At 45.7% G+C, this 10,872-nt stretch overlaps 1 protein-coding gene across 1 annotated transcript; it reads right to left on the reverse strand.

The window, feature by feature from the left end:
- Positions 1-778: 778 nt before the first annotated feature.
- On the reverse strand, positions 779-10,608 carry LOC120059996 (calcium permeable stress-gated cation channel 1-like; the record flags this gene model as incomplete). Its single annotated transcript, XM_039009073.1, has 20 exons — positions 10,597-10,608; positions 10,092-10,129; positions 8,208-8,350; positions 7,273-7,324; positions 7,045-7,153; positions 6,257-6,330; positions 6,089-6,169; positions 5,867-5,987; positions 5,521-5,654; positions 5,221-5,343; positions 4,092-4,245; positions 3,875-3,981; positions 3,175-3,261; positions 2,983-3,048; positions 2,710-2,872; positions 2,516-2,621; positions 1,857-2,024; positions 1,590-1,702; positions 1,035-1,124; positions 779-898 (listed from the first exon to the last, which is right to left on the reverse strand). Coding segments are annotated over exons 1-20 (2,061 nt in total), but the record flags the coding sequence as incomplete, so codon positions are not given.
- Positions 10,609-10,872: the final 264 nt, after the last annotated feature.

A 10,872-nucleotide genomic window follows, 5' to 3' on the forward strand; every position in this document is an offset into this window, starting at 1 on the left:
AAAAATACAATAGTATCAGGTCCCATTGGGTTCCTTGTGCCTTCTACTCCATAGGGAGTGTTAGAGCTCTGAGATCTACTCTGCCCTCCATCCGTCTGTCCTGTTCTCTCACTGCAGATGGCTTGATTACAACCCTAACCCTCTGCCTCACGGAGCTCTACCACACCAGAGCCAAGACCACTCTGTCTAGTAGGGTCAGTCGGTTAAAACCCACTGAGTTGGTGAAATTCACCCCTACTCCTGTCCCAGTGTCCTTCCTCGCTAGTTAATTCATTCCATGCAACTTATAGAGGGAAGAAAGGGAGAAAATTATGAAGCAGTAAGTCAGAAAATGACAGCACTTTTGTTTGAAGTATCCTCCGTATGGTTCATTTATGATGACAGCTTTGAGAGATGTTGTGGTGTGGTCACTTTGACTTCTGTACACCGAGGGAGAGAAGGCCACTTGCATCCTTTCTCCACATCCCCGCCACAGGGCTGAGGAAGAAATTATTTCAGCCTTGGGTTCCAAAGAACCGCCAAAGACACAATCCAAATGGTCTCACAAACATGGTCCAGTCAGAGGGGCTGAGGCAGTTGGATGTGATTCTGAGGTTAAAAGGTAAATATGCAGCATTGTGGCAGGTTTATATCACAGGCGTAGGCATGGAGGTGGAGGGGGGGGGGGGGGGGGTCACTGGTTACCCACTGGGCTGTCCATGGCATAGTAGGGGTCTGGGGGCTCTTGGAGCTCTGTCTCAACGGTTTCAGCGTGGTCCTCCTCCTCCTCCTCCTCCTCCTCCTCCTCCTCCTCCTCTCGGTCCTGGGAGCTGGCCATGGTCCCGTAGCTCTGGTGAGCTGGGGAGGGCATCGGGGTCAGGCCTAGCTCCGGCTCCAGCAACACAGATGCCACAAACAGCTGAGGAGAGGGACACAGAGACAAGTTACTAATGACTACAACTGAGATTTTACCCATACAGATCTTCTTGTTATGAGAATATTGTACAACTCTGTGAGGAATTGAGAGAGTGGTGTGATTGAAGGGAGGCAGGTACATTAGATGGGGTGGTGGAGGGGGTGGAGCTTCTCTCTGCATTAGCGAAGGCCCCTTCTGCTGGCTGGTCAGCAGACACCTGGTCTGACATCTGAAACACATTGGCACAGAAGTCATTTAGCCTTTGAGGGCCTGTGCTCTACACCCACCAGAAGTCCAGGAGGGGTCAAGAATAATCTCTCACTTAAATAATGATAGGGATTCAATCTCACCAGCACAGCCACAGCAGATGCTTAAACATCACTTCACATAAAGACATTGCATATGGTTTAGGCCTAATCAATGACGTTAGAGTTAATCGTAAAAAACTATTAAGGCTCTGCTAGCCTAGAGGGTAAAGACGTCACTACAGACCCTGGTTAGATTCCTAGCTGTATCACAACCGGCCGTGATTGGGAGTCCCATAGGGCTGCGCACAATTGGCCCAGCGTCGTCCGGGTTTGGCCATCATTGTAAATAAGAATTTGTTCTTAACTGACTTGCCTAGTTAAATAAAGGTAAAATAAAATGTAAATTAAAAACTCCACTATGTCCCATTGTTAATACTGTAGCTGACCTGGTAGCTTGATGACTTGTCAGGCTGTTTCCTAAGGCATAGGCCAAGGAGGGAGAAGGCAAGGCAGGAGAGCAGGGACACAAAGGTGAAGAGGGTGATGGGATGCACTGGGCCTGGAGCACAAAGGAAAGAGAAGAACCACAATCAAGACCTCACCACCATATGACCACTCTAGCAGCCACTAAGCTATATCTGATTAACAGTGGCTAGCCCAAATGTATTGGTCCGTTTGATAGACTACGGTAACAGGAACCAGGAAGTACGCACCCAGTCTGAGCACGGAGAAGAACAGAAGCCAGAACATGCAGAGGATGGGCGCCACGATGACCTGGCTGATGGCTGCAGTGTGGATGCGCTGGTTGAGCTTGGTGGGCACGTAGGCATAATAGATGTTGTAGCGGTCCACCATGTGTTTCAGGATCAGGTAGAGCAGCCCTGAGAGAGAGACATTACAGAGCTGACTGATGAGGACATATGCAGCCAATCACCTATTATAATATGGTTAACTTCTGTCTAAAGCATAGTTGAGGTCAATTCAACTCCCATTCCTGTCAGTTGACTTCGGAATTTACTGGAATTTAGATGGAACTGACCCCAACTCTGGGCTACAGAGTGAATCACAGGTTAAAGACAGCATGCAGTTGAGCCCAGGACTGATACAATGTGGAAGGCATGCGTCAAGGCCTGGAGAGTAGTAGTAAATAAAGGATTGTTGCGGCTCTGGGCAGAGACAGGAGTAAAGTGGGCGTCTGGCTCCCAGCTCGCTGTGTCTGAGTGTCTGGGACTACAGCACATTCACTTCACACAGTCTGCACCAGGCTGGCAGCAGAGGTGACCAACATTACAGTAGCAGGAGAGAGGCTTCCACTCCACACTGAGCGGACAAACACACAGGGAGGAGGCGGCACGCACAAACACACACTCACCAAAGGGCATGATGATGGGACAGGTGATACTGTAGGTTATGCTAACAGCATAGATGCACATGGTCCAGGCATACTGCAGACCAAACTGGAACTCATAGGCCTGGCTCTGGAGAGACCGACAAAACACACACTTGAAAAGAAAAGTTACATCAATAATTCACACAAATAATACAGTCAAATACTGCTCCTCTCACCCGTTTGACGTGGATGCGCTCGGCCCCGGGCTTGGCCAAGCAGAGACGCAGAGCATACACCATCAGAGCTGGGATACGCAGCAGCTCCATGGCCGTGCCGATCAGGCTGGACGTAATCACGTAGTTCACAAAGAACGCTCCGTTATCAGGCAGGAACACACACCTGCACACAGAGGAGAGGAAGCAAAGCCTAGGTGCATGTGCGCTGTATATGGCAGTTATGCCAGCTAAGCATGGTACCATGGCATTAGAGGGCAGAAAAATTAAACATACTCAAATTTTATATTCTTGTCTTCCAGGAAATTGACATCAAACAGCCACCTGAAGAACAGGTCCAGACTAGAGATGAAAGAACCACAGGTCCATTGGAGTATAAGTATAGGATCATGTGTAATCTCTGTAACGATCATAGCAGGAAACTATAAATGATCTGTTAGGTCAGCATGTATGTTTCTATATCCATACCTGGAGAGACCCAGCGAGGGCAGGATGATCACCATGAACACCAACAGTACAAAGCACTTGTGCATTGTGATCTGGTTCTCACTGGATCTGAGGACCCCACAACATGGACCACATTACAACAGAGGACATGTAGTTACAAAACACATGTTTGAAACATGCAGTATATGTTAGAATTGCACTCCCTCACATTCAATAAGCAACATTAACATATTTTATTACTCTATTTCAAATGTAAAGGACTTCATAGTGGGCTCATTACCACGAGCAGAGCTTTTCACACCAATAACTGTAAACATTTGATTTGCATTAAGTCGTTCACACACCACGCCTTCACAACACATGGGTGGGTGGTGGGGGCGGTTATGTAAAGAGACGGTGCTCATAGGTGCCGTGTGAGGTTGTCTCCTCCGGATGCAGAGTTATTCTGCTCCTCAGTGCATAGTGACCATTGTGCATATCATTATCTCCACAGAGATCACTATGACAACCTGACTAGAGAAGTAGTGCAGGCAGACAGACAGAGAACGCAGAGAGAGAGAGCAAGAGCGAGAGAGAGAGAGAGCAAGAGCGAGAGAGCAAGAGCGAGAGACAGAGAGACGGAGAGAACTGTTGAAGAAAGTGTTTTCAGGGACAGAACTAGGCCATATAGGTTGAGTGTCAGACAGTGTCTGCTGGGGCCTGCAGCAGTCCAGTACTCTACCTGGTCCAGTGAGACTCGAAGAAGGCCGAGTAGTAGACTATGAAGGGTAACAGGACAGAGAACGCCCAGAGCAGGAGGGTAGGGAAGAACTGAGTGATGATCGGGCTCTATGGGGAGAAACCAAAACATCATGAGTTCATTTTAATATAGTTCATTCTGGAGTTTATTTGCTTTGGTACAGCACCACAAACACTGTAATTCTGAAATGAATTCTGACCCTCAGGCTGTCAACAGGCCGGGTGACATTGAGTTTGTCCATGGTGTTGACGATGATGGCGGGCGTGGTGAGGAAGAAGAGGAGGAGGAAGAGGAGGATGTTGAGCAGGACAAAGCGCAGCCACCAGCGGGAGCCACACACCGACAGGTTCTCCCTGGAGACAGAGAAGTAAACAAGAAGTCAGATACTCATCTATCCAAAAGCCTTCACATCATATCGCCACTAATATGTACTACTGTGTAAACCCACAAAGTATGAATACAACAAAAGCAACCCCTAACGTGAGAGGGAGTATGCTGCAGCGCACTGACTACTCTGGAGTGGATAACAGGTTGGACACATCACACTCCTTTTTTAAAGAAGGGAAACAGTCGGTTACCCAGAGCGACATGCAGAGGCAATGTGTCACAGCCGGCCGTGACCGGGAGCCACACAATTGTCTAGACTACCTGCACCAGGAAGCAGTACTACTCCCTCCACACAAACACACACTGCTATACACACAGCCAAGGAGGCATGAAACACAAACAGCGAGCGACGTGTGGCGGGGATACCTCATCGGCTAATCCCACCATACATATGTAACACTCACATTATGTAACCTCAGAGGGGCTGATGGTTACCATGTAACCTCAGAGAGGCTGATGGTTACCATGTAACCTCAGAGAGGCTGATGGTTACCATGTAACCTCAGAGAGGCTGATGGTTACCATGTAACCTCAGAAAGGCTGATGGTTACCATGTAACCTCAGAAAGGCTGATGGTTACCATCTAAATAAACCCTTCATTTTATAACTGATCTCAAATACACTAAACTACCAACGAACAATTTCATTGTAAAAAAATAAAACACACCATCTAAGATAACCCACACAAATATAATTCTAAAATCCATCTAATTAAGATGGTTAAATGGTTGAGTGGAACGGCCACATGGCAGTGACTAGAGACGGCGCTCTTGTAAGAGAAAGTAACAGATTAACGACCTCTGCAAACAGCTTTAAAAGTCTGTGGCAGGGCACAGCTCGTTAATATGCGTCAGGTTGAATTCCGGCCTCAGTACAGATAGATAACCAAATGGGAGGGAATTTCTAGCCTTGATCTGCTATCAGATAACCTCCTCACTCACCAGATGATGTCGCTTGGAGCTGGGGCATAGCCTACACCCCACCTGTGAGACTGAACTACCGTGGTGATGCTAGACTGCTTGGGTCTCCGACGGCAACGGAGCCGGCTGTAGTCCTTGACAATACTGTAGGGAGAAACACAACACACAAAGTCATCACACAAAACAGGCAGAGACACACTCATGAACACATTCAATCAAACCCTGTAACATATAATTATATTGGTGTGCCATGCATGCACTGCGGGAGACTGCAGAACAGTGCGTTAACATGTCAGAGGTCAGGGGTCATAGTTCACTCACACAGCAGTCATCCTCTCATCCCGAAAAGTCACGAAGGCGATGCCCAGCCTCTTGAGCGAGATGCGATGCTTCTCTGCATTAAACTCATCCGTCAGTTTCTCCTCGAACTCACTGTAGTACTGCTCTGCATCCACCTGCAAAGAGTTGAAAATATAGATTAGCGACATACCAGTATTATTCATCAAGTCTAGTCATGTCCCTTACTGAATTTCTATTCAGACAGTCGAAACTACACATTGCCGCTCAAATCAAATGTAGTTTTTTAGTGCCATCCAGTGGCAAAGCACAATCAATGCAACATAATTACTATGACCAAGGTTCACTAACGTTTCTGTTACAAAAGTACCTGCTCAAAGCCGCACACGTCACAGCAGAATATGGTAGCACAGGGGTGGGTCTTAATCATGATCTTCCCCTCCTTCTGGGACATAGTGGCGAAATACAGCCTTCCTTTCATCGCCTTCCGTCTGAAACACAACAATTAAAATCTGCAGAGGTAAAAAAACAACAAAACAATGATTGTATTGGATTACTGATTAATTTCTCTATATTGTCATAGTTACTGTACCGCTCAGAGTCCAGCATCATCAGTTTGTGTACATTGAAGCAGAAGCGGACGTCAGTGACAGTACAGCTGGGGTAAGCCTCACTAGAGTGGAGGGAAGAGGGACTAGATTTATTACTAATCAGCATTATTTTGAGTGTGTAAAGAAGTGAGAAGTAAACATAATATTACTGGAAGTGTTTTGTGATGAGGCCTGGGTCTGAGATCTCTCTGGGGATGCAGGTGATCATGAGAGTCCTGGCCACCTGACAAAAAACAACAATACGTTTGCCAATAATAAAAGTAAGATGGTAACCATGCATTACACACATCAAAAGGTGTCTCTTTCAGTTTTCAGAGACAGTAACCTGACCATGTTACCTAGTAATCATTACACATTTGGCCAGTGGTGGAAAAAGTGCCCAATTGTCATACTTGAGTGAAAGTAAAGATACCTTAATAGAAAATGACTCAAGTAAAAGTGAATGTCACCCAGTAAAATACTACTTGAATAAAAGTCTAAAAGGTATGTGGTTTTAAATAACCTTAAGTATCAGAAGTAAAAGTATAAATCATTTCAAATTCCTTATGTTAAGCAAACCAGATGGCACCATTTCCTTGATTCTTTTAGTTACAGATAGTGTTGGAGTGTGCCCCTGGCTAAGACATAATTTACAAACGAAGCATGTGTGTTTATTGAGTCCACCAGATCAGAGGCAGTAGGGATGACCAGGGATGTTCTCTGGATAAGTGAGTGAATTGGACCATTTTCCTGTCCTGCTAAGCATTAGAAATATAATGAGTACTTTTAGGTGTCAGGGAAAACATATGGAGTAAAAAGTACATTATTTTCTTTAGGAATGTAGCGAAGTAAAAGTTGTCAAACATATAAATAGTAAAGTATAGATACCCCAAAAACTACTTAAGAAAAAATACTTTAAACCACTGCATTTGGCCAGGTTTGAGGAGCCCTCACACACCTTCTCGTCCTCTCTGTACTCCAGGCGTGAGGAGTGGTGGGCCATACACAGCACTGTGATGATGAAGTAGAGCAGAGCAAAGATACTGTGGAGCCACAGGAAGCTGTCCCTAAGAGAAGATAAAGAAAAGGCATTTCACATGACTCTTGAATAACCATGGTGGTCTCAAGATATTCATGAACATTTCTTGAAGTTGTCAAAAATAGAAGACCCAGCCCTTTGACCTACTTTGCAGGAAGATTAGCCACAGTCGTTCTTCCAAAATTTTCAGGATTATCCCCTACAGAAAAGAAAACATATGACAGTTATGTGTAACAGTCATTTTTTTTGGAAGAAAGAGACTTCAAACTTTAAATGGACTTTAAGAGGAATACCCTCATCTTTATATGGTTAAGATGGCAATAGGATCAAACAGAGGATTGTCTCATCCAATTTAGTAAAAACTCAGTGAAAAGTTTAAGACAGAATTGCGAGATTAGTCACGTCTCCACCCTCTATTTTAGTTTCGCTCCATTTATGTACTGTTTCTATGGTGACCGATATAAGGGTGTTGGTTAATTTAACGACGGGGTGACACAATGGTCCATATAGATGACAGCCAACAGTAATAAAGTGGCTATGGAGAACCCTGGTCCCCCCAGACGTGTTTGCTTTACATTCTATATGGGAGCTTACTCAACATTTAACTGCCAACTGTCATTTATTCTACTATCCATTACAGCTAACAACCTCTGACACCAAAGTGTATGTCGGGAGGAAATTAAAGTTTTCATATTCATACTCTTTTTCTTGGGGAAGGTCTAAGTTAAATACCACTAATGTAACTCAATTGAGCACTAAGTCAAATTGCAGACAATGTCCGTCTGTGTTTGTATCTGTGGTGTGTGTGTGTGTGTGTGTGTGTGTGCGCGTTTGACTGTGTGGCCTACGTTTCGGATATCCCTGGGCAGACTGTCAGTTTGTGTTTATAACTGTGGTGTATATGTGTGTGTGTGAGTGCAAGCCCACCCACGTGTGTGTGTGTGTGTGTGTATGCGTGCATCTGTGTGTTTGCATATGCATGTGTGGCCTGGTCTCTCCTTGCGAGGTGCCCCTCTACCTCCCCTGCCATTTAGGATATCCCTGGGCCTCCCAATACGGGCCAAGGCCTCCCTCTAAATTACCTAGGAGGTTCCCGGAAAAGTTGACAGGCAGGATGATGGCCAAAGACAGCAGGCAGACCACGGTCATGAGCAGGATGATGTGGCGCTGGAAGGACAGGTAGGTCGTAGCGTCGATGCCACATTTACTCCTGATCTCATCATCCCTGGAGAGACAACACAGAGAGAGAGGATCCAAAACTGGGGAGGGAGGGAGAGAGAGGATCTTCCCAGGGTGGCAGACTCAGTAGGCTGGGATTTAAACTCACCCTAAAGAGACAAAACCCAAAGTTAGAAAGAAGCAGTTTGTTGTTGAGAAGGGGACTACAGGGGACAGCATGTACTTGCTGCCAAACATACCCCCGTCAAACTGACGATACTACCGATCCTTGACTTCGGCGATGTCATTTACAAAATAGCCTCCAACACTCAGCAAATTGGATACTCTCATTGGCTGGCCCTCGCTTCATATTCGTCGCCAAACCCACTGGCTCCAGGTCATCTATAAGTCTTTGCTAGGTAAAGCCCCGCCTTATCTCAGCTCACTGGTTACCATAGCAGCACCCACCCCTAGCACGCGCTCCAGCAGGTATATTTCACTGGTCACCCCCAAAGCCAACACCTCGTTGGCCGCCTTTCCTTCTAGTTCTCTGCTGCCAATGACCGGAACGAATTGCAAAAATCACTGAAGCTGGAGACTTATATCTCCCTCATTTAGCATCAGCGGTCAGAGCAGCTCACAAATCATTGCACCTGTACATAGCCCATCTGTAAATAGCCATCCAACTACCTCATCCCCATATTATTATTATTTTTGCTCCTTTGCACCCCAGTATCTCTACTCACACATTCATCTTCTGCACATCTATCACTCCAGTGTTTAATGGCTAAATTGTAATTACTTCGCCACTACGGCCATTTATTGCCTTACCTCCCTAATCTTACCTCATTTGCACACACTGCATATAGATTTTTTATATTATTGACTGTACGTTTGTTTATTCCATATGTAACTCTGTGTTGTTGTTTGTGTCGCACTGCTTTGCTTTATCTTGGCCAGGTCGCAGTTGTGAATGAGAACTTGTTCTCAACTGGCCTACCTGGTTAAATAAAGGTGAAATAAAAAAATTAAATAAAAAAACACACTTTGAAAAAAGGGTTCCAAAAGGGTTATTCGGCTGTCCCCATAAGATAACCCTTTTTGGTTATACCTGGAACCCAAAAGGGTTCTTCAAAAGGTTATCCTACAGGGACAGCCGAAGAACCCTTTTAGGTTCTAGATAGCACCTTTTTTCTTAAGAGTGTGGGATTGTGGAGGGAAGGGTAGAATCGTCTTCCGTGCCGAGACGGATTCAGAGGTACTCCACGGTAGTGATATTATGGGGCCTGCTCCTCATGCCTCAGTGTAACTATGCCACTACACTCCTGCCAAACCTGTGGTGGCTAAGGGGAGCCCAAGCGGGAGGGTCTGAAAACCCACTTGTCTCTGAAATAACAGGAGGTGCCTGCTGGTCCCACGGCAGGGAGGCAGGCTAGGCCACACAGAGCTATCAGGGTGGGTTAGCACTTTTCCAGGGATCCCAGGGTGAGGTATACAGTCAGCTACTAACACAAGGACTAAAAACAGCACCCAGATGCACCCAAACTCCACCATAATACTTTGGAAACCATGGACACAGAGGAAGTCACTGTTTTACGGGCCTAAATTTGTTGAGTGAAAGTGAGTCAGACTCGAGTAAGTGCAAATACTCTATGGTAAATCATGGCACAAATGATCCCATGAGCACACACCCGTTTGTTTTCGCTGCTTAATGAGATATACATATCAACATTGAAGAGAAGAGCAATAAAACATGATAGAAGCGAGGATGGGGTTGAGTGTTAAAGGGTCAAGAGTTTTACACTTACTTCATATGATAGATTGTTGTAAGCCAAGAGCAGAAGCCCTAGAGATGGAGCAAAGACATAAAACATTCAGTGGCTCGCTTATTAAATACAAATCGATGACAGACTATGTGGTAGGCATTGTACAGCACGCCTGACTCGCCACGCATCTGTCATCTGCATAACATTAAGGCCTACGAGCTGAAAGGGTAATGGGGCTTTAATAGGTCTAGTCTGAGGCATAAACGACTTTACTGCTGTCAAACTCTTGGAGAAGACCTCATGTCTGAGTCAGTCCTACTCCATCATAAACATGGTGTGTCACATCGATGGTGGTGGTGACCCTAAACAGTCACGCAGGTGTCTATGAAGTCATTGTCTGAACAGTCCGCCTTTTCATATTTTGTTTTTGTTTGTGCAGTTGGACGTTTTATCAACTCAATTAAGGACAAGTGCTTTGGTCAGTGTCAGAAAAAGGTGTGCCCCACTTTTATTCACACTCAAAAAGGTCACCCTTCATAAGCTATACCCCTAGACCCATCCTGCGGTCTGGAGTTGGATCCATAATAACAGTTGGACTCACCAAGTCCTTGGTCTCGGAGTCTGACGGGCTGGACTCTGACGGGGACTTCTCCTTCTCACTCTGCTCTCCGTAGAACAACGACGTGAGGCTGAGAAACAGAAGAAATACCAGGATTATCACATTGATGGACAATGTGTTCCTTCCTACAGAATAGGAGGGAAGGAAGCTTATCATGTAGATTGCCATCCCATGAGGGAAGATACTGTATGAGCAACAAGTCGG

This window comes from Salvelinus namaycush, chromosome 15 (genome assembly GCF_016432855.1).
Source record: "Salvelinus namaycush isolate Seneca chromosome 15, SaNama_1.0, whole genome shotgun sequence".
NCBI lineage: Eukaryota > Metazoa > Chordata > Actinopteri > Salmoniformes > Salmonidae > Salvelinus > Salvelinus namaycush.